General features: G+C 41.8%; 1 protein-coding gene across 5 annotated transcripts in view; it reads right to left on the minus strand.

Moving 5' to 3' along the window:
- The window catches only part of LMO3 (LIM domain only 3), a 58,902-nt gene that overhangs the window by 33,471 nt on the left and 742 nt on the right, over positions 1-24,689 (minus strand). For 2 of the 5 annotated variants that reach the window (XR_003260372.2, XM_026107817.2), the window contains exon 2: positions 15,767-15,980. Coding sequence is in view for 4 of the 5 variants with exons in the window: in XM_026107817.2 (XP_025963602.1) it covers positions 15,767-15,980 (214 nt within the window). In the remaining variant the exon portion in view is untranslated. Of the gene's footprint in view, positions 1-15,766; positions 15,981-22,377; positions 22,766-23,440; positions 23,920-24,689 lie in introns of those variants that run through there. The other 3 variants (XM_026107822.2, XM_026107819.2, XM_026107818.2) reach the window with 3 other exon arrangements.

The following is a 24,689-nucleotide window of genomic DNA, read 5'->3' on the forward strand; positions in this document are numbered from 1 at the left end:
CAAATATTCTTTTAAAGTGACATGACTTCCTAAAAGGCTATTACAGATATTTACCAGATATTACCTTCCCAGGAATATTTTAAATTAAAGTACTGGCATACAAGATGTCCAGTGGATCGATCAGGAGAGGCAGATACACAATTATTTATCCTAGGTACATAGTGCATTTTGCATCTGATAACTGTTGGCTGTTGTCACGGTTGTTTAATGGGTGGGGAGGGGGAGTTAAAGGAAGAGAAATTTACAGCTGTTTCAGACAGACAGAGAAGAGATCATTTGCTCTACATAGCCTTCAAAAAGAAATATAGAGAGTAGCTGGCATCAGTAAATGCTGAGATTCCTTGCCAAAGCCTGTAGCCTTATGAGAGTCTCTGCATCTCCTCAGCAGAGCTGGGGAAGGTTTGGCTGGAATAAAATTGCTTCTCACCAGCAACATCTGATACAAGTTCTGGAGATCTCTGTCATAACAAAGCCTGTTTTCAGACTCCCGCCCTCGTGGAGGTGCTGCATGCCAGATGAAGGGGCTGGAATACGATGAATAAGCTCCAAAGGCCCTGCATCCAACTGAGGGAGAATTTCTGTGAGAACAGGGGAAAGCAACCATAAACGCCCTTCCAAGGACCCGTCTTACAAGCTCTCCTTTGGCAGGACTGAAGGATGACTTGCGGCAGATGTTCTGGATAGACATGTCAAAATTATGCTGGGCTCCTTTGGCAGCTGAAGCAATGCAAGGCTGTATGGGTACAAAAATAACTTCAAGATCCTTCGGTTGAAATTTTGGCACATAAGATCTCATTGCCGAGCTTTTAGCTATTTCCTGAATACTCTGTCAGACCTCCAAGATGAAGCCTTTGGGAAGGTTCCTATCAGGGCTTCCCTCATCCTGAGAGTAAGGCACCATACAACTAAAAAACAAAGGCAACAAATAAACAGACAAGACAAGGAGCGGAACTGTTTCAGCAACAGCAGTACACTGGAAAAAAGAACTACAGACAAAGCCTAAGGATCCTCCCATAGACGTTGCTCAGACAGCAACTACTGTCCAGAGCCTTCCATGGTGCAGTCTCGTCTTGCCTGTCATGACCATTTCGTGCCAGCTTTGCAACCTGACCTCTCCCAGCTCTTTGCAACATGAAGGGAAAGGTTTCAGCTGCTCTTCCTTATGCACAAAAAATGAACAAGATGCCAGGATATTTTATGCAGCATGTTCCTACTGGAGGTCTACAGGCTAGACCTAGCTTCCTTCTTTGCCTGGAAAGGCATCCCTCTCACAGGGTGTGGGTGGCCTGCCTCCTATAGTGCTTCTGCATGTGCCACCTTTGGGGGGTGGGTAATATGCAGTCCAGCAAGAGTCTCTCGAAACTGAAATGCAGCCCCCTCCATCACACACACACATGAAGTCATGAACAGGCCATTTGCATTCCTTTGTATCAAAAGGATGCAACAAAGACATCAGTAACAACCCTGTCTTTAACACAACAAATCTGTACAGTCTGCCAGGTAATTCAGTTGCTTGCTGTCTTGCAACTACAGAAGAAGCTAGAAAGCCCACTGCAGGCACATGGACTGTAACTGCTATGTAACTGTAAAACAAGATGCTCTCCCATCTGCCCAGAGTCTTGTGTATCCATCCACTTCAGTTCTGCTGACTGGTGTGGAAGGCAAGTCTACAGTGTCCACAGACAATGCTGACAGAAAAATACCCCCCATTCCCCGATTGGTTTTTACTATTAAAATTCATTTGTTTGCTGTAAAGGCCCCTAAAGCTGATTAAAAGTACTCTTAAAACTAGATTTAAACCCCTTGCCTTCAATATATCTTCCCAGACACTTCACAACTGCCAGAAAAGGTATTGACTAACCCTAAAAAAAATGCACATGAGGGTAAAAATAGAAGCAAACTTCACATGCCACTCACAGCTCTGTATCAATGCAACAGCCTAATACAAAAGAGTCCTCAGCAAGTGCGCAAGTGCTACCAGAAAAACTTCAGTATGTAGGCTGAAGACAGAGCCAGAGACCTGCTCAACCTCCTCGTGCATCAAGCCAATAGTAATGGGAGAATATGAAAGGAAAGGGGAGAACACACTGGATCTTGCATACTCATTGCTGTTTTATCTTCTAGTATCCTCAGAAATGTTGCTTCTTTTGTCTGACACCCAGCACTGTACCCCCACTCTAAATTTTGAGTTAAGTCTTAATAAAGCCCAGACATCCATTTTTAAAACTCAAACTTAAAATTCTGTGCTTTGGTGCAAGCAGGGAATCAGCTTGTGTGACTTTTTGGAATCACTGCAGCAAGTCGTGAATGATGTATGAAATGAAAAATCCCTGCTCACTGCACACAATTCAGATAGTAAAATCTCCCAGGAGCATAAAAAAAAAAACACTTAAATGTGTCATTTTATTTTTGTCCTGTGCCCAGAAGACTCCCTCATCTCTCCCCAAGAACACGCAGATACCTCAGCTATCACCAGAGAATGCAAAAAAACACTTGGTGCTAAAGTAAATCAGTTCACACACAGTTTCCAGGAAAAGGCACAGGAACCTCCAGCAGACCAGACAGAATTATACTGGAGCCGTGTTCAGACCTCTCTCCAAACACTTTTTTTTTTTTTTCTTAAATAATATCTAATCTCATCAGTCTGACTCTTTAACTTGATTGACCTTTAGAGATTGCATTATGGAAGCAACAAACAGCACGCTCAATGTAGTTAGGACGATGAGAAGAAACATTTGATATAAACATCATGGGTGTGACCAGAAATCATTTATGTTGAGACAAACACAGCAACACATTTCTTTTCCTGTCCAAACGCACACAGAGAAACCATTGATGTTCGGGCCTTGATTCTTTTTTGCCACTTCCCAGGAACTTTTTCCCAGCCCGCCTTTTGGTGCTGACCTGTTAAACCTGGCAGAGCCAAATGCCTGCAGCCATAATTTGGCTGTTTTGTAACTTGTTGCATGTGCTGTTTTCATCCAGCATCTAATGAATACCTGTTATATTTTTCACATGCTCATTATGAAGATGCTAATAGAATGAGATAGGACTTTTGGGGGGTTATCATTGCAGCAATGTTGAGGAACACAGAGAATGGTTGGGTTACACCCTACAGGGGGTGTCTCCTTACCGAAACTTGTGCGTGCAGTGGGCAGCCTTGGGTTATGCACATCTGCATCTACAGTGACATAGGATCTCCAGAATGAATCTTTCAGCAAAACCACTCAGTTTGGAGCACGTGAACTGTTGCACTTTCCCAACAGCTAAAAAGTCAAGAGTTGCCCAGGCTGCCAATATCCCCCATGAGCACAAGGAGGAAGAAAAACTGACAGCAAAATTTCAAATCTGTGGAAGAGTGATCTGCCCGGATGCAGCTGTCTGGGCAACTCCATTTAGTTTTACAGATAGAAAGCAGGGCTACGCTCTAACAACAGCTGATGTTGCTTTCTCTTGGCAACTTTTCTTAAACTTGTGATTTACTAATTATTCCCTGTATTACTGCTGAGGAAGGACAGTCACCTACACCAGTGTCACTCCTGTCACCTTCGGCATTCTGAGATTTCAGGGAAAGCAGAAACACGTGCAGCCCTTAACACTTTTGCTTCTGTAGCTTCTTCACATAAAATGAGAGCCATACTGACACCTGCCCTTCATACGCAGCAGGAGGGGGAAAGGGCTGCAGTGCCCACCAGGCACAGGCCAGCGCACCAGCGGAGCAGAGGCAGGCGCAAGAGCTTTGCAACACCACTGTCATCCATCAGCAATAGTCCCCTTGACGAGCAATACTGTGCTGAGGCTGTATTACCAGTAAGCTACTGCATACGTTTTTTCCTGTGACAAACCAAGAGGCAGACAGCAAATATGCTGGTAATATCAGCTCTATACCTCCTACCAGAAAAAGCCACCGCCCAATGTGGAAAGTACAGCATTGCTGGAAGCTAACATAGCACTATGAAAGTGTGCACAACAACAACAAAAAAAACCCCATTGACCGACGACACCAGTACTAGGTTAGATTTGGTTCCACAAGAGGTCAGCTTAGAGCTCAGAGGTTCAAAGAAGCATTGCTTAAAAGGGTGCATAAAATAGTTCTTCAAAGTTTTGGAGGCAAGAAGGTTGGATCTTGGGTTGCTCTGTAGGGATAGAGGTTTCCATGCTAAAACTGAAGTAATCGCATCGTTCCTCTAAAGGAAGATTTCCTGGGAAACTAAATATGCTTACAACATTCTTCTGCATTTGTTTCCCCCACCAAACCTATATTTTTTTGGTAGAAAAGGAACACTTATCCCTATATCAACTTCTTGGTACTCTGCTGAAAGCAACACCACCATTCACTATATTGCTTATATAATTTTGACAGTAGTGCACAAGTCAAGCACAAGGCATATTGGAGTTGGGTGACAAAAACTTACTTTTCCAAAAAAGTGAACCTTAAAATCCAGAAGGATCAAACTTAGGAGGAGAAAGGGCCAAATTTCAGAAGAAAGGGATTTGAGGTGGTTAAAATGAAGCATCAGACACACACACACACACACACACACACACACACACACAAAAGCAAGGAGATAGGTCTGCTAAAATAACATTAGGCATGTATATAAAATAAAATTGATTAAAAACTACTTCTTTCAACAGGACACAAGAAAAGCTGTTTATCTGCCCAAGATGTTTTATCTGCCAAGATAGTAAGTCTACCTGATTAATAGCCAGTCTAACCTTTTGTGATCACCTTTGAACAATTCCATAGTTGAATTCTTAAAGAATCTGTAATGGGCAGTACCACCTACCGAACACACTTTAAGTGTGCTTTTACACAGCATTTTTTTTTTTTTTTTTTTTTTTTTTACCCGTAAGTATCAGATGAGAACCTACTTAAAAGATGCACGGGAAACAGGGAAAGGGAATAAGACAGGACACTAGTTATGGATATTACAGGAAAATGATGAGGCAGTGCTGCACCTGGAGATGGAAAGTAATTGGGAATCTGCCAGGGACATCAGGGATCATATTAAAAGGCCTCAGAAAAGCACAGAACACCCATAGCTAGACGTAGGCTCACGAAGTAGTCATTTCTCTTTGTTTTGTTCACTGCATCTTTTTACTAGCAGTTCACTCAGTGTTATGACTGAATTGGGTAAGGAGGTGCTAGGGGGAAGCGCTCTTGGCTACCTTCAGACTACAGTGAGCCTCATTAAAAACAGCACATTTGCTGGGGCGTTTTTCAGCATTTCCTGTAGATTTTAAGGTTGTTCTAATAAGTGAAATTCCCAACAGAAAGAACATATTTTAACTTACTTTTTAGTGGTGCCTGTTAAAAGTACTCAATGTCATCCTGGATTTTTTTTTAAATAATGTATCTCTGTGCAGCATAGAAATGCAGGATATCATGATCTTAATAAAAATGGACACAGCCTTATAGACCTCTGAAGCTGTTGAGTATACCAAATAGGTTCGACAGTCCAATTTTGGAGCGCGAGGAGAAAGTGCATCGAGAACTCACCATACACAAAGATCGATACGAAGTCTCAGAGCCTTTTGACCAACTTGGTCCCACCTGCCACCGCTCTCTGTCCTGCACAGAAAGCGCAATGAGCAGAGCCTGTGAGCTGCCAAGGGGTTACACAGGCAGTCCTGGAGTTAGACCCTTAATCACCTACGAGCAGCCCGATATGGGGTGGTCATGGTGCAAAATTAACATACAAAGACCCGTCCTTGCAGACAGAGAGGAAGAGAGCAACTCAGTTACGAATGTCAAAGCTTTGATTGATGTGCCGGGGCTGTACTTGATGCAGGGTGGGTTGCACGTCTCATCGGACAACTTGGCCCGAACAAGCTGCCTAGGTTGCAACAGCGGTGCAGTTTGGGGTCTTTCCTGAGCCGGGGGGCCAAGGCAGAGAAGTCCTGCTACGGGCAGGCATAGCAGCTGCACAATACGCAGTACGCTAAAAATTTGGACAGGGCAATGTGCAATAGGTTTGCATGCAAAGCCACTCCAATTTTAAATATTTGGATTTACTAAGGCATGTTTCTAAATTAATAGGCCCTGTAGCTTTCAATAGGATTATTCAGGGTACATCAAGTCAAGCATGTAGTATATATTTACAGGATTAGGGTTAATGTTATTTTAGTATAAAGTGTTCTTAAATGTATCAGATTACACATTAAATAAGGAAGCCAACAAAAACTAGTAGAGAACACCACCTTATTGAGACCGTCTTCTGTGACGCTTTGTGTAAGGAAAGCAGATTACGTGTATGAGGATTCCTTGGGAAAAAAAAAAAATCATTGGGGGGGGAAGAGGAGGAAAGAAAAACTACAAACAAAAAAGTACCCCCAACCCCTAAACTTCAAATCCTAAAATATCTGAGTTCTGGGGAAAATTTCTTTAATGTAAATAAGAAAGTGGAAAGATGCAATTTGTTTCTTCACAGGAACATGGATTTTTAAGTTTTCTCCTATCTTAACAAACAGAAACACAAACTTAATTTGCTATGCAAGTGTTGAGAAGGAATAGTAGCTCCAAAGGCAACAGTCCTGACTACAGAAAAGCAGGACTTATGTAGAAGCAGCCATAGTGACAAAAGATGAAATCTAAATCGATAATTCACAGTTATTACAACTGTTACCACCGTCCCTAATCTGTAGCCTGTAACTCCTTTAAGTTATCACTGCCTAGAAACCCCTTCTAAAAACTTAAGTATTTAAAAAAGCTCAGGGATTGTTACTGGAACCATTTTTAGAGGTTGAGCAGCAATAACAACTTCCTCTACTTGGTAGTATTTTTTCTCTTTTTGAATAGATATCTTCAAAGGGGGCTCAATTATTTAATCTGGATCAGCATCAACTTTTCTGTAAGTAATGCTTATTTGTCTTCAGGTAGCTGCAAATAAACAACACTATAAAATAACGTATTTTGTCCCCTGGCTGAACAGTAACACTGTTCAATACAGGGTCACAAAATAATAATTACCATTACCAAAGCTAGAACCTGAGGCCTTCCCCCACCCCCGTATGCTAATATTTATGGCTGTGAAATTGGCCTTGAACAAACATGCAGTTTGACACAGGAGCATTTTGCATGTTTGACTCAATTTTCGGAGGGAAAAGCGCTAACGCTTCCACATCGAGTTCAGAGGTTCACCCACAAAGGAGCAATCTGAAAGCCGTGAGACAGCAGCAAGGTGCCATTTGTTACCTGATGTAACCTAGAGGCTTCCTAATTAGTCCAATATATCATCAGTTGCAGCATATCCAAATGTATAACTTGACTGTGTTTATTCTCACCTCTCCAAAAAATATAGAAAAGATGCAATAAAATCCCCGATCTTCTCGTCTCCCCCCGCCAGCAAAAGCAATTTTATCTTTGCATGTTGTGCAATTCTCACTTTTATCCAGTTTGTGCCAACACAAGACATAATCATTTTTGCAAAAGGCAAAATGAAAAGCTTAAATTACAGTATTGCAGAATGCCATTTAACACAGGAACTGCATGAGCGTTTCCCATGGAACATGAATCCAGATCTGAGCGCACGCTTCTATTTTATGAAAGGGGTGATTTTCAGCTAGCAGTGTTCCCTTGCTGTTTTTTATGTTATAAACTAGATAAACAGGGTTCACTCCAATCCCAAGTGAAAATATTTTGCAGTTAATTGGAGCCTAAAAAAAAAAAAAAAAAAGTTTCAAAAAACATAGGTGCTAGATACTATTCAGTTGCTAGTAGCTGCAGTTCTCATTTGAGGCTGGAATATAGACTGCATTATATATGCTCTGTATCCTCACTCCTTCGTGACATTTTAGCACATGCTTAACTTAGGCTTGCAACTAACTCTGCTGATTGCAATGGAGCTATCAAAATGCTTTCTTCTCAGCATACATTTAAAGTCGATCTTAACCAGACTTAGAGAAGACAGGACCACTCCTATCATATTCCAATCCAAGTACCTGTATAATGTAGATGCAGAATTTCACCATGATTTCTGCATAAATATAAGCAGAAGTGTAATACCAAGCAGGTGTACACAGAAGACATGAGCATGGAGAGCTTGTAAGGTACTTTAGCAAGCTACATTACTTTCAAAAAGAAGGGCTGTATGGTTCATAATCAAATTTTGGTTGAAATACTTGTCCTGTCATTTAAGTTGCCAAAATCCATCATTAGTTATGTGAATTTTTGATGCAGGGTATGGTTCTTTTAACATTAAAAAAAAACTTTCTGAACATTAGAAAGATGCAGAACCAGTAGTTTCTATAAATCCAAAATTTAGTTAGTTCCAGTCATATTTAATCTGAAATAAACCCTCCATTACACTTTTTTCCTCCAAGTCAGGTACAGCTAGCTATACCATCCATCCTTTTTCAGGTAGGCTCTTACATATACCTTTAAAAGCAGCATATTCTAGAGATTTCTTAAAGGACCTATTCTCTCTTAAAATATGAGCCTACTGATTTCTTAGAAAACACCAAGCACATATAATGAGACGCAAGAGATAAGTGTCCAAAGGCTAATGAATTTAGAATATGCAAGGAGTAAAACAACAGTACCAAAATTGTTTTACATCTGTTTCACTTTAAAATATGTAGATTTTTTTGGCAACATATATTCTTTGCTTCAGATATTTGGGTCTGAAAAAGAAAAAAGACTTAAAAAAAGTTCAAGAACATTTAGACTGGAAAAAAGATTAAGCTTGTGACTAATATTTAGATTTACTTAGACGGCCTTCCATTATCATCATCATAAAGAATCCACTGAGAAGAATCAACCTTTAAAGCATGAGGCATCTGGTAAAGTATACCCCAAATTATAGCATTCTTAAGTCCAGTGATAGTCAAAAACAATTTTATTTAGAAATCATTTGTCTACTGCATACGGTGTATTTTGGTTTCTAAATCTGTCATGAACATATTTAACTTCATTGGAAACAGGAAAAAAGAAAAAAAAAATCCTGAAGTCAGAAAGGCTGAAAGTAACAACATTGTCCTTTTGCTGGCCACTTTTCAATTATCTGTTATAAAATTTTACAGGGAATTTGTATTCCAAGGTGAACAGTATTTGTAATTTTCAATTTGCTCAGGACTGTCATTTTAGGCAAAGGAGCTATGCTTGTTACTATTATTAAAACATTCAAATTAGCGAGGAACGTTATATAATACATCTAAAATATTTGAAGGATTTGGCAAATACAATGAGACAAAATTTGGTAAGTTTTTTTTTTTTTTTAAATGAACTACATAGTAGAGAGTTTTATTTCTCACTTTGGGTAAAATATCCACAAAACAAATAATGAAAACTGGGGAAAAAAAAGATTCAATTTGTTTAAGAACAGATACATAGCAGGGGTCAGAACTTTTTTTAAGCATCTCCATTCTAAGCAATAATTGCTAAAAATTTTACCACTACAGTATATACAGACGCACTGTTTTGCACATGCTTCTGGTCAAAAAAAACCCAGAAAGCTTCCGATTAAACCTTGGATGACAAATATATCATAAAGTAAATGGTGATATTATCTCCTAAAGTAAAGCATTTTAATATGGTATTATTTTAAACTTATTATATAAAAATAGTAGTTGGAATCACTTAGGAAGGAAAATTCAGCAAGGAAGAAATCAAGAATTTTTACTTCTTACAAGCTCACTTCCATTGGATTTTAAAAAAGGCTATAGAAGAAACTTAGAGCAGCCCTATAAAACTGATTTTTTTCAGCAAGAATGTTAACCCATCCTACAGCACTACAGATTTACCTAGGTTGCCCCCCAAAGTCATTACTTTTATTAAGGGTTTATCGAGCTACTATAAATTGAGAAAAATCTTTGTAGTAAAATAATTCTCCATCAAAATACATCCTACTACAGTAAGGTAACGATGAGCTGTAGGAGAAGTTTTAAGATGCACTGTACTTTCATCTGAAAAGTCTCCTGAAATTCTTTGAACATTTCCAGGAGATTAATGAGGTATTTTGACAACATGCAAGAAGTGTCTGTTTTTCAAGAAGCCTTATAAGAGGGAACATTTACATCCTTGGAAATTAAACTGTGTATTTTAAACCACTAAAAATAATACAATTATTAAAAATTTGGCAGCTCTGAAGAAAAATACCAGAAGATGCTAGCGAACACATGGAACTACTGAAGAGCGTCAAACTTGAGTACACACATTTTACAGCATTTCAACATGACTTAAACACCAATTTTAACAGCTTAATTGAACGTTTCTTATTAGAAGCTATTATAGACGAACTGAAATAAGAACAGGCTAAACTAGCTAGAGTGCAACTAAATCAAAAGCATTATTATTTGCAAGCTGGGTGGATTAACTGTGTGTCTGTGCATTACTCCCCTTGCAGTATACCCTCATCCCTTCAAGAACCATAAAGGTGTTTTGAGGATTTCAAAACAGTTGGTAGTTAGTGGAAGAGTTAGTGTTACTGCTATTTTTTTTTAAAGACATGCTAAATGATACAATTAATGTAAATTTAGGAGAACATGCACCTCACACACACAATAACATTAAAACAAGCAGACCATTCCAGCTACCATTTTTATATATATTTTAAAATATTTTAGGGCCCATCCCTGCAAACCCTTACTGCCATGAATACTTCCATGCATTTCAACAAGGGTATTTATGTAAATAAGGGTTCAATCCTACAAAGCTTTAATGAAGAAAGCTGAGCTCTCCTAAGCCTCACTTCTGTAAATACCTCACTATTCCTGAAAACTCAAAGTACTTAAATCTTTAAAGATCTACCCTTATTTAATTAAGCTGGGCAAAAAGTATACTGAGGTGTCATTTATGAAAACACCTTATATCCCACTACCCATGAAAATATCCATCTGGAGTATTTATACACACATTTAAAAGAGCTGATATCTTAGATGCCTACAATATTTAACATGCACTTTCCACTACACAATAGAGAAACAGGATCTGCTAATCAGTACCAGACCACAAGACATTTTAAGTCTGCCTTGAATTTTTAAGTATTCGTACATAATAATTTTTTTTTAATAATAATTGCCTTTAGAGCAAGAGCAGTTAGACAAGAAAAGGCTGCTTCCTAAGCTCAACTCTTTTCCGCCTGCATCCTTTCACAAGCTAAATATTTTACAGAGGCAACATCTTCACGATGCTCATGGTTAAACACTTTAGTTTCTGTAGTCAGTTTTCATTATTTACAAGATCCGGTCCAATATAGGCGTTTAAAAACTCAGTTTGTCTCGTCTTCACACTAGCAAATGCGTGAGAAATAAAACCACGATTTGCCCCTTCCTTAAGCAACAGTGATCTACTCATCTTCATAACCGCTCAGTGATATTTCTAAAGTCTGCAGCACATTTACAAGCCAAACCATTATCAAACTGGGGGAGGGAAAGGGGGGCAGAGTTGTGTCATATTTCCGCCCCCCAGCCTCAATATGCCTCTGGATGTGTTTAAGAGCAAAAATCCCACCCCAGTATATTAGTTTTGTTAATCCTTTTCCTATGATCTGTTTGCCTGGCTAGGGAAATTATGCAAAAAGTAATAAAAGTTCTAATTCAATTTCCATGTTAAGAGATGGATTTGGGGGGAAAAAAAAATCAGAAACCATATTCTTTGTGTTTACTAAGAGATATGCACTCCAACATTTAGTGTCATAGAGCTGGAGTTAAAACCAGAAACGGTGAAGATAATTTAGCTGCATGAATGCCTGCTCTTCAGTAAAACGCTGCCAAAATTAAATAGGAATGAAACAGCACTTTGTAGTCATTGGTCGCTCAGCAGGGTTTGCGTAGTTAAAAACCTAAGTGAAAAGGGTGGTTGACCTACATTGCTACTAGCTTAGCACAGCTGTACTTTCATATTTTCGCTGCATCTGAGGAAGCTCATTATTTAATGCAACTGAGTTACATGTAATTGTGGGGCTTTCGTTTTACACTTTTAGGGGCCAGATATTAATCTCAAACATGCTGCAGGCTTTACTGTGCATCCAGAAATATCTGCAGCTGCCCACTTGCGCGCAAAGCTAGAAGACGGGACCGTGCAGGGCTGCGCCAGGAACGAGGAAGATACGCCAGAGCAGGGGAACCTCCCAAGCGCGCACCAGTCCAGCGCGCAGATGGAACAGGCAGCAGATCCCCGGCACCCCCAGAGGCAAACACGCGGCTGTTTTCCCCTTGTTTGGGGCAGAAGCGGCCCAGAGTGCACAGCCAAAGCACATTTCGTACAGCTCCTACCTGAGGGTTAAATAAGTAATAACCTTCCAGTTAACAACCAGTTTGATATGTTAACAGCCCTTGGGCTGTTAACATAACAACTGGTCATTAATGGCAGTAATGACAGATTTCAAAGGGAATATTGTGCTTGTAAATGCACATGCTGCCAGTCAGCACAGAGGACAGACTGGGATAGGTTGATACATTAAGATGTCATTCCACAGCTCTGGAGGAAAAAAGAAAGAAAAAAAACCCTTCTCATATATTTCACTTACTGTAAACAGACTTGAAATACTGGAGTAAACCTAAGTTCCTCAAATTAAGTCTTCACTTTTTAACCCAGGAGTATACGAGCAGGAGACAGAAGCCTGCAGGGGCATTATACTCTGCATATCATTTTCACCGTGTATGTTATTTCTAACATCGAGTCCTTTCTTTACTCAAGTCAGTTCTCATCCTTGTTAACACCATGGAGTTCCCTCCTGCTGCGGCCACCCTAATACCCTCCGTGCTGTACCCCACCTCCAAAACCCCTCGCCTGACTCACGTGATCCAGGTCCCAGGCTGAAGCCTGGTCTCTTGCACCCAGAACATCTTCCAAGCTCATTCCCTCATTCAAGACTTCTGCCCCCTCTGCCTAAGAAAAAAGGGCCTTAATATAGGTAAAATTAATTTTACCTAAGTGAAGAGCTAAAGCCAAGAAAGTTTTGATGTTCTAAAGGTATGAGGTATATCTAAAGAGCTTGTCAAAGTATCTCAGCCTCCGAGCTACCTCTGAGGGTATCTGAGGGCTAAAAGGCAGCATGAGAGCGTGCATCAGGGATGAGGGAATCTTTAGGTTTTTTGGCAGGCATTTCTAAGTGAGAGATACTGGAAGTATCTTTGCAAATAGCCAAAGACACAATCACACAGTTTGTGAATCTAACCATGAATGTTAAAACACACAAAGTAGCTGCATTATTGCTTATAGCATCTGTAGTATGGTTGTCTTATTGAAAGACATAATGAACACAGAGAGACAATTTGATAAGCAATTTTACTCTTTATAGTATCATACAAGCCACATATCCTCTAGAGGGCACCACATAAATTAATAGGAAGCTTGAACAGTTTTACATGCAGCAAAGATTCCCTTTATGGTTGAAAAGAAAAAAAAAATTAAGAGGACAGTTTGAAACTGTAATCGAACCCTAATCTGATCATTAGTACAAAGTAATTTGTTCTTTAAATTCATGTCAAGTAGGTTGCTAAATATGAAAGCTTATTTGACTACAAAGCTAGAGAACATTTAACTAGTTTATGCATTAGCATTAAAAAGATCACTTTTATAGGTTCACTGCATAACTAAGTAGATAAGATGCAATGAGGCAAATGACTATCTGCAATTACCTTAAGTGCATCAGTTTGAAGTTTAGTGTAAATACCAAGTTTAAATCTATGCACTCACAAGAATCACTAAAAAAAGGCTCATGACTAAATAGCTTCATTAAGACTTGATAAATCTAGAAACAAATCAGAAATTCTTAAATACGACTACAGGATTTTTCATCTGTGCTAGTTAGTTTTCACTGGTCCAAATATTGCACATGAACAAATAATCTAAACATTGGTTTTGAATAAGGTCATGGCAGATACCGTTGGGTAAAAACGGTCTCTTTTCTGTGCGTTACTTACCAAGAGTTTTAAAAATCTGCTAGCAAAATGTTTACTCCTGCTAGACCTTCAAGGACCATAGAGCAACAGGATGTGGGTGCGTGCATGCATGTGTGGGGAAACCCTTTGCTCACATCTGTATTACTAGATCACTTTGTTCTTGATTTTAAGACATTGATCTGTTGCACTAGTATTTGCGAGATTCAGCAAGTTCAAAGTCCCCAGTAAATTTGGGCACTAGATCAAACTGCCACAGCAGAGTTCTTTCACTCCTGCAGTCACTTGTAAGAAAAGAGATTCTTAAAATGCGTTTAAAAAATTAGAAAAAGCCTTACCCTCTCCCAGAAGCTATTACAACACCTCTGTAAAAAGATACACGCTTTAAGATCAAGCACAAGTGACCTATGGTCCTGTACAATAATTCCCTTCTACTCATTTTTTTAAACATTTCCCCTTTGGTTTTTAAAAACAAGATTCTGTTAGCTACTTCTTTGGTAGCCTTAATGCAGTAACTTTAAGGTGCATACGCTACGCTCAATTCCAGTACTCTCTTGTGTCCTTTCGCAGAGCTTTAAATGGCAACAGAGCACTTTCACCACTAAGTAATCCAAGACCACGTCTGAAGAACCCTCAACTGCTTTGCGGACCCGAACACCCAGCTCAACAGAAGTACAAAGCAGGTGCCCAGATCTTTTTTTTTTTGTTCCACTCTAGAAAAAACAATATTTTAATACAGAGCGCCAGAGTACCAAGAACTGTTAACAGTTTAATCTCAATTTCTGTTCTCGCCTACCCATGCTGTACGACTTGGGAACTGCTTGGTGGATAGGAGCCTCATATTTTGGTGCCTGCGCTAAGACTGAACTTGTAAGTTAACACATTCAGAAATAACTTTAATTTTTCCCTGATGTATTACAGACTTGAGTGTCCCTTTAAAAAGAAGACTTCACTACGAGGGCAGGGGAAGTATTCCCAGAAGTTCACGTTAGCCTAAGGCAGCTAGTCTCATTAGGCCTCCTCTAGAGGGAATGGCGGAGAGGGGCTCCTATAGGAAATAGGTGCTCTGAATCACCCCAAAGGAGCCTCTTTCTCCCTCTATTTACTATTGAGAGCCTAGGGAGACTAAACTTCCCGATTAAACTTATCTTCTGCAAGTAGCCCTATTTATCCACACATACTCTGCAGATAAACTAGCTCAGTACTGCTTAGCGGTACTTTGCTACAAGTTACACTTCAAATATTCTCAAGAACGAAGGTCCACAAGCAAACAAGAAGGTAGAAAAACAGGTGACGATTTGCTATCTCTGAAAAGCAGCAACAGGTTACCGAGAGTCCCACCCAGGTCACCAAGCTAGATCAAGACCAAAGTGGATTTAAATCTAATATCTACAAAGTGATTTAACACGAGGAAAACATGCTGGTAACTACCAACACTATAAATGAAATCTATCTGGCAAACTAAGAGGACAAAGGTGCATAAACTAAGAAGAGTGAAGTCCTCCTCAGAGTTCAAACCCTGCACTCACACTGTTTTAAAGACACACACAGCCCTGTAGTTTTAGGCCACTGTGACTGAACACCATGTTGCATTTAAAAGGTGATTGGATGCCAGGAAATGCAGCGCCACAAGAAACACCATGTTTCTTCTATTCTCTTCCTCCTCGTCTCCGAAGAGGAGACCTTGGTATTAGAATCAGAAAACTGGCAGCTGTGCACGAGACCTGGTGCTTTTTGATTCAGTATGTAGAAAATGACTTGTGGATTTTAGTTTTATCTCTATAATTCAGTATTTGTTTTCCTATGCTCCAAATATAATACTTTGTCTTACAGACATCAAGTATTGCTCATGCCACGCTTACTATAAAGACTAAACAGAATTACAAAGTTTGTCAGTGAAGGTAAGAAGGATGTGGCCTACCTCAGATAGTCTCTGCGACAAAGGATAAGGTTGGCTTTGGTGTACAAAGTAGAGCCCACCTCCCCCAAACGACAGTCACAGCAGGCACATTTCAGGCAGTCTTCATGCCAGTATTTGTCCAGGGCCTTTAGAAGATACCGGTCTTTAATCTTACGGTTGCAGCCAGCACAACCTTTCGGCTTGGTGTCTGGCTGGACTGAGAGCATTTGTATACCTGCAATATAACAAGACAAGAGAGGAGTGAAAAACAGACAGTCCCCCAAGACAGTCTCTTTCCTTTCTTCATCTTTCCACTCCCATACACACCCAGTTCATTAAAAAGGCAATCATGTAGATAGAGTGAAATAATCTAAATAGTCCACAGCAAGCTGAAAACATTATTTAGATAAATTTAGAAGCCGAAACGTCCACTGGTCTAAGTTCCACAGCTTCTCTTAAACACCTCATTTACCTGGTCTCTTTGCTGGAAAGAAATATGATGAGAGGAATTAAAATATAAATCAACACAAACAGTTCAGTTGAAAAGTCGCCCACTTTTGCCCAGCACATCTGGTGTCTAATGACCAATGATTTAAACAGTGTCTGTGATGGCAAGCATACCTAAACTTACATATTTGGACCTATTTACATCTTTATAGCGTACAGAAGCACTCCAGATTCTAGAAATGGAAAGACTGAAGCTATTAGAGACTCAGAGCTAGATTTTCAGGGAGGTCTGACATGACCTTTGAGGGGGAGAGAGGGAAGGGAAGGGTTGTTTTGTTGTTTAATATTTCAGTTCTTACAATGCACATGAATGAAGTAATCGCATTTCCAGAGACTTCAGTAGCAGCATCTTCAGACCTTAAGTCTAAGGACTGTCTGAAAAATCCGATTTCAAATAATCCACACAAGGTCAGATACTTTAGTTTATCACCCCGCCCTCACCCCCCCACCCCCTCCCCCAAGAAAATCCATCTCCCACTTTCTAATCCCAAACTTAGCCAGCAGCTAGTTTAGGGCAAAGAGTACAGTGATGTCAATTATGTATATTCACCTTCTGATGTAGTGGCAGATAGCATTTAAATAACTGTGTTCCACTTTCACCAAAGTCTGAATGGTTATGAGAGAGCAACTGTAGGCTGAACACCGCGGCCAGCTGCCAAAGATCCATACCAAAGTCGATCGCACTCAGTTTTACAGTAGAGGAGGAGAAGAGGTCACTGCTCCAAAACGCTTAGACTGATCTCTCTTGGTTAATCTCATGAACTGTTATCCCATTACACTTAGACCAATCCTCTGAAAGTCATTTTTTAGAAGAAGCAAAATCATAGCCTTGCAGATGCTTGCTTGTACATCAGACAGGCATCAGAGAAAGAGAGAACCAACACACGGTTTGATTATTAGGTTATCTCACTGTTTTAAGCCAATCAGAGCTGAAACTTAAAAAAAAGAAAAGAAAAGAAAAAAAGCTACTCATTACAGTGCATCTTAACATTACAGTGAGAATTTTTCAAGACTGGGAAATGAATGCCTTTGTTAACAAGAAAATTCTACCCCCGGATTTAGTGAATGGTGCCCAGCTCTTATGCAGAGACTGGGAAAGGTCAGAGAGTCTTGTAACAAAGAAAAGCAAATTCAAGAGCTCCTCATCAAGAATGCTCTACTACCTACTGTTAGGAAAGCTTTACAGTTCCAGCTTTTATCAGCAGATCTCAGTTGGTGCTGTAACACACCACTACAGAAAGGCAGTCTCAGGTAGCTAGAACATGAAGGTTTTTTTTTTGTTGTTTGTGTTTTAAAAAAGAGCTCTTATAAGGAAAACAGGAAAACGAGTGTAATCTTTGAAGCAATGGTATACCGTGCCTTTATGGATATCAGCGCTACGAAGACAAGAGGCTAAATGCTACGCCAGCTGAGGCTTCCAGGGCATCTGCAAGCATACGAGTACATACAGCACACTGGATTTATGTGGCCCATGCTGACTGTGGAGCCCATTAAGAGATTTTCAGGGTTACCAAACTCAGCTCCCAAGTTCCACCTGTGAAGCTCAATGGTCACTGAATGAGAAAAAGTCATTCTTACCGTGACATACTATTACGACAGCCCTGCTCCCCCGTTTGCAATGCACCGTTATGCATTTTGGAGTGATCTACTCATCTGCTAAATTAACCATTCAGTTACAGAGAGACGAAGGTCTCCTAGGGGGCACTCTGAAGTACCATGGCATTACTACTGTGCAGTGTCTACAGCTCACAACAAAACCGTGTAAGATTTTTATCTTTCTATCTTCTATCTTCTTTCTATCGTCAGTGTACGAGCAGCGTTGTTGCCTTTCCACTACTCTCCAAGCAACTACTCTCATAGCTCCCGCCCATTTCTTGTTCGTGGGCGGAAGGATGAGGTCCAGCAACTTGCACAAGGCTCCCCAGGAAGTCTACGGCAGGTCTAGGAATGACCACACATCTCATCCTAAGCAAGTACCATAAGACGACAGCTGAGCCTCTATAACATTTTTAATTGCCAGCTGACTCGCCTAAATCCAGGGTGCATACACAAAGCAGCATGTTAATACAGCCATAAATAAATGACTAAAAGCAGTCAGAGATTTGTAATAAAGAACCTAAAACTGACTGTAAGGGGAAGTCCTGCTGGATCTCTTACATCTTCACACAGTAGAAAAATCTGAAAGTTGCATAAAACAGAAAAGTATAAATATCTGCTAGGCACCAACAACATGCTTATCCCCAATCCTCTCTCTGATGACATAGAGAACATAAACATATAAAACAGACTGCAGTTTATACCAACTTCTTGGAACTCAGTAAAAAAAAGTTCAGAAGCATGCAGGACTGTTTTAGGGCTTTAATCTTTAGCTTGAGGGCATCCAGGATAAACTAGGAGCTAACACAGTTAGGGGCTTTAAAAAAAATTAATGTAAAAATTCACCTGATAAGGAACCAGTTTAGAAACGGCAGCTGACAGCCTCTGATCCAGGTGGATCTACTGCCCTGCGCGTTCCCAAGTGAACAAGGTGCAACAGAAACAAGGCTAAATAAGCGTGTATCTGAGCAAATGGCAATAATCAAGCCTGACAGCTCCCGAGGTATACGATGCAAACACAAGGTTATCTTATTATCACTAAACCCACGGCTTGCACAGTCTCACAGATACCCCTGCACTACTTTTGGGATGTTTGCTACAGTAAGAAAGTGGACAAAGCACTGTTGAGATGGTCTGCCTATTCCCCGCTTCCAAACCCTCCTTGTAGAGAGAAGTGGAAAGGGACAGACACCCCATGGAAGTAGTGTTAACAGCCTTTCACGTCTGCTTTCTTGAGGCTGAGTGAGAAGGTGGCTTTGACATCCCCCTGGCAGTATCTTCGGATTAGGGATTCCATCCGCAGCAGCTTTTGGAGGGAAGGAGTGTTTCGCTCTTCAGATCCTTTCTCATTTTACTTGTAATCAAACTACTTCTATTTTAATTGAAATCTAACAAAACTACTATTTCATTATAAAAAGCGTTGCACTTATTTTTGAAATATAAAATGGATCTAAACACAGCAAAGCACAAAACAGTGCTCCAAGAAGTGTTTTACTTTATCTCCAAATTCTTTGCGCATGCCCTTTCCTTTACATGCCCTGGATTAAATCACTTAATTTTGAAAGCAGAGTACTTGATCACTTTTTCCTGTGTAGTATGATCCACCTCAATGCAGATCACCTCACGGACCATCTCTCTTCCCTTTAATGCTCCCATAAGATCTCCAGCACAGCTACACTTTCCACATAAGCGCTTGTGTATTTTTAGCTCTCTCTTAATTTGGCAATAAGAATACCTGCAGCTCACTGTTAGCCAGCTTTTCACAGGCAGCGGTTTGAGTACTCATTTATTCCTTAGGACACAGGAAGGACCCTTTCAGAGGCTGGCAGCACCCACAAAACCATCCAAACTGCTTGCCGCTGAAATATCAGGAAGCGGCACGTAGCACTGCCGCCTGGCTCCCCCCTCCCCCATGAAGGCAGTGCTCGTGGAGCACTTCCAAAAAACATACAATCCCGTAAGTGCTACACCCAGGCTGTAAAAAAATCAAATCCAGCTTTCCCTTCAGCCCTGCAGAGCCCTACCCCCGCTCTGCATCACAGAGCAGGGCTGCGCTCAGAGCCGAGCGATTCCTGAGCCTAGTCTGTCACACAAACCCTTCTCATTTCACCCCAGTACATTTTCAAGGGCTTCCTCTAGCCTCTCCTCCGTTCCCTCCCTCCACCTCCTGTCCCGTCCCCAAGACACTGCACATAAACCGCAGAGCTGTGTTAGGAGTAAGACTGTTCAGTCACCATCCACCACCTTTAGGATTGCTGAAGGGAGATCCTCATAACCTCATTTACAGAGCTTTGGGTTTCTCTTGGTCACCCTGAATGAGTTGTTCAGCACAACCAACTCCCATCCCTCGTTATTATTATTGCTGCGTGATGAGACACTGTCAACCAATTTGTAACTATGAAGTTCAGGATAAAGAGGAAAGACTGCGAGAAAAGGCTAAAGTAGCCTCCTGAAGAAAGGCAGAGAGACAAAAAAAACCCTGAAACATTTCACTCTAACCATCACCCTTCTCGAAATCCAGGAGAACGGAGATCCGGCAAAATGGAACTATATTTTGTCGGTGATGCGGTAGTGTCCGTGACCAGGATTGGCCCCTGACTGTGCTAGGTGCTGCACAAGACCTTCAGAACAGTTTTGGTCTGTAGTTGAAACAGTCTTTGAAAGACATGTTAAAGACAGAAAAGGTGGATATCATCGTGCAGTAGATCATTTAAAAACTTTTAAAGACCAGTCTTCTCCACTCCCCCTCCCCGAGGCAGGCACATCGTTCCTACCAAGGACAGCAAGATGCACTGCAAGAAAGGGAAAACTTGCCTCTACTTTAAAAATAAAAATCAGTTTGGAGCAAATTAAGTATCAGTGCACTGATCTGTAGAACACGGCAAACTGACAGACAATATGCAGTCAACAAGAGAGTTAGAGATCCAGTAGAAGATGAAAAGAATACTTTTCAGATGCTTTCCTACTTTGTAGCTTCACCCTAAAAGCATTCAGTACTCCAATTATGCAGGACAATACAGACACAGACTTAAAAAAAAAAAAAGTTAAGGTTTCAGAAGCTAAGAAACATTTCAGAACTTGCATGTAGCACATCAGGAGTCATAACTAGTTTTAGATTGGCATGTAAATTGTTCTGTGGAAAATTCTTATTGCCTCCGAGACCCTGCTATTCTGAGTTATTTGACAGTTTAAGGGAAATCATAATTAAAAAAAGAGACATAAATAATAGCCTGTGCAGTGTGGTGCACAGAAATAAGTAGAATCATTTCATTTAAACTCTGGTGAGCTTTTAATTGCCTGGATTGCATTGTGAACCAGCCTAACGGTTGATTGCCTCCATTATGCTCTCTTGTTCTGTGCCATTCATCCGCACAGTCTCAGCTTCTGTAGTTAACACAACAAAGTAACCGCAACTCCATAACACGCATTTTTTTTTTAAAAAAATAAAGTAAGGTTTTTAGTACTCTGAATATAGACTCTTTTGTATACTTTTGAGTTAATTTTCCCATAGTAAATAACTAAACTTCACCTCCTGCCCCTTCCACAGAGGAACCTAATTTTTTTTTCTTTTCTTTAGGATGTGGGTTGGGAAGGGAAAAAAAGGAAGAGGTTAGTTAAAAACTGAAAAAAGAAGGGGGGTGGGATGCAGTCCCACAGCTGGGAGCAGTGATACAGATTAAAAGAATTTGGCCAACATGGCTAGTCGATTGCCAAGAGACACCAAACAAAAGATTTCTCTTCTTCTTTCCCCTTCTCTTTTTGAAAGCTAGATTGGGCCTAAAAGCTTGTTTCTCTCTGTTCACTGGCCCAGAGCATCCCTGCAGGCTGTAGCCCCCTAAGGGACAACACAGCAAATAGATGTACCCAGATCTCAGGGACTGGAGCTGCTTAGCTATGTTCCTATCCCTGTCGTTCCCCCCCCCTTCACCCCCCACTCCCTCCCTCCTTTTTTAGAGCAGTGGTGCTGGGAACCAATTTGATTCCCTTTTTCTCCAATGCAGCTGCAAGGCTCAGAGATACTGACATTTTTCCACTCTTATCAGTTTAATTACAGTTACCATGGCAGCAAAGTGCTAGTGCTTGGCAAAGGCCAACAAGAGATTTGCAAGACTGAGTTCAATTTTGATGCAGCTCACATGCAAAATAAAAAAATAAATAAGAAACATACACTCTACAACAAAGAATCCCTTTTGGAGTTGGACGCTCAACCCTTTTGTGCTAATTCCTTTTCAAGCATCGCAGGGATGGGGCGATGGGGAGACGCGGGGAGAGGGAGGCGGCGGAAGAGAATGTAGCAATATTTGTTGCACCGCGCAAGATTAATTGGTTTGAGCAGCAGCCCTACAAAGCTGTCCTAGGAAGCGATATTTGGGGTCTCTCAGAGCACACACGCGCAACCCCCGCCCCCCCCGCGCTTGCTGCCTATTCAGTATTGAAGAGGAAAGAGAAACAAGCTGCTTTCCCTCAACGCTACTCTAAGGTACCGGTTTTGCTCCGTGCGAGCTAAAGACGTGAGACCGCGACCTTACCGAAACTTTTCTCCTTTTTCTGCATGAGTTGTTTCACGGGTGCCTGGCGAGCTCCGGCTCCCTGAGAGCGCCGGATCCCGGCAAAAGTAGCGAGTGGCTCCGCGCCGCGGAGCGGGAGCGGAGCGCCGCAGCCCGGCTATTGTGCAGCCGCGGGCGGCGGGGCCGGGCCGGGCCGGCGCAGCCCCAGGCACCGGCCGCGCCGAGCCCCGGCCAATGGCAAAAGGCACATGCTCCCCTAACTCTGCCCGTAATCCTATAATCCCAGCGGTCCCTTAGCTTTGTTGTAACAAATGGGTTTGATTAAACTGTCACACGCAGCGTTAGCATACCGTATCGCGCTCGCTACGAAAGGGGGAGGGAAACAAAAAAAAAAAAAGAAAGAAAAAGAAAAAAAGATCGTAAATGGAACTACTGTTTCGTAACACCCCAGCCTGCCTGCTGCCCTTCTCCTCTCCAAATCCGCTGCCCCAGCGCGGCCCCCCGAGGCGGCCAGCGCCGTGCGCGCCCCTGCCGCCCCCCGGGGCTCCGCCAGCCCCCGACACACGCCCGGCCGCGGGCTGCTCCCGCCTCACCTCTGCCTAAAGGGTTAACCCTCCGCCGAGCCGGCTGCAAATTAAACTGCTGTACGGGGAGGCTTGTGGATTAAAGCTGGGGAGTGGGAAATGAACCTACTCCCTTGATAATTGAGAGCGCGTTTCCAGAAGCTCTGGAAGAAGCAATAATAATAATAATAATAACGGGGGGGGGGGGGGAGGGGAGGCTGCTGCAATTCATTGTTAACTTTGACTGCTATTTCTCAAGACATCCAGTTGGATGGGTTTCGCTCAGCATCCTCCGCTTGCATGTATTTCATGTCTCATCATAAAAATAATGAAGCCTCACATGATTTAAACAAAACAGTCTCAGAGCTGCAGCTTGAGTGAAAGTTGCAGTGCAGAGATGTGTGTGTATATTGCAGCCCCAGCTTATGACTCAGAGAGAGAGAGAGAGAGAGAGACACAGAGAGATGCAGACACACATACACAAATGACCCAAAGCTTATGTACACAGTTGCCTCACTTACCTTCTCAATTAAGCGATACAGGGGAGGCAGTTCAATAAGCACAGTGGCTGCTTTGTAGCTCTTCTCCTTGGGAAAGGTCAAAAAGAAGCATTGTTTGGGGAAAAAAAAATAAAGAGGGGGTGGGAGAGATGGGGAGGGAGATCGCTATTCTTTAAGTTTAAAATAATGAGGTCCTCAAGGATCCGCCAAGTAATTGTGTTGACCGCATCCGAGCTACAGGTGTCCTCCTTTTAGTATCTTGCAGTCCAAGGCTGTCTGTCTCCGTCCTGGCTGAAGACAACTTACCTAAAGCAGCGTGTGAGGAGCCGAGTTGAATGAAGTCAGGGCTTTATCAGCTGCAAAATGCAATCCCTTACCAGCCAGACATAATACAGCAAAAGAAAAGGTCACTCAGTTATTACTGAGCCAGCAGAGCCCAGGCAGCTCTTGTGGAAGACCACAGAGAAGCAGCTCCCTTCCGATTTAAGGCTATTTACCTCTCTCCCCCTCCACCCACCCTTCCTCTCCCTGTCCCCCCTCCCCACTCCCCCCTTCTCTCTCTCTCTCCCGTTCTGCAGCTCGCTCAAGTACAGCCGCCCTCGGAAAGTGCAAAGCAGCCAGGAGACAGATTGGGCTTTGTTGGTAATTTCCCATGGTGAAAATTTACAAGCCTGCAAGTGCAGTCAGCAAAACCACATGCATATGCTAGACACAAACACCAGGGACACGCACACACACACAAGTGACCTCTATTGAGGCAGCTCAGGATCACCTTCCCCGCGAGTGCGCCAGGGAGAGACCCGGGCAAACGTGCCCCCCCCCCGCCGTCACTCCTTCCCAAATACTTTGCTTAAACAAAACAATAAGTTGCCTACGCAAAAAATGAGAGGAAAAAATGGCAAGATACATATCTCCCTATTAATGAGTAATGAGAAAAATCTCTGAAGGTGAAAATGAAGCCTCTCAGTGCTGGATCTCAGCTGCTCATGAAGGAGTGGAAACTCCAGCGTTAAAAGTTTCCTCCTCCTCGGCTGGGAGTCCAACTTCCCCGCACACCGCTCTGGCATGGCCCGGCACGGCGGCCGGGTCTGCCGGCCAAACGCACGCCTGGGCGCTGCTCGCCACATGCCACCACCCTTACGTTACTTTTTAAGCCCAATGCTGAAGTAAGACAGGCTGTTTTCTCCCTACAGGATCCTTGTCCCGAAAAGCTGGGGAAAAAATAATACACACAGATGTCTTGTAGGTGTTGAATATCCTTGACCGAAAG

This window comes from Dromaius novaehollandiae, chromosome 1, assembly GCF_036370855.1.
Source record: "Dromaius novaehollandiae isolate bDroNov1 chromosome 1, bDroNov1.hap1, whole genome shotgun sequence".
Lineage (NCBI taxonomy): Eukaryota > Metazoa > Chordata > Aves > Casuariiformes > Dromaiidae > Dromaius > Dromaius novaehollandiae.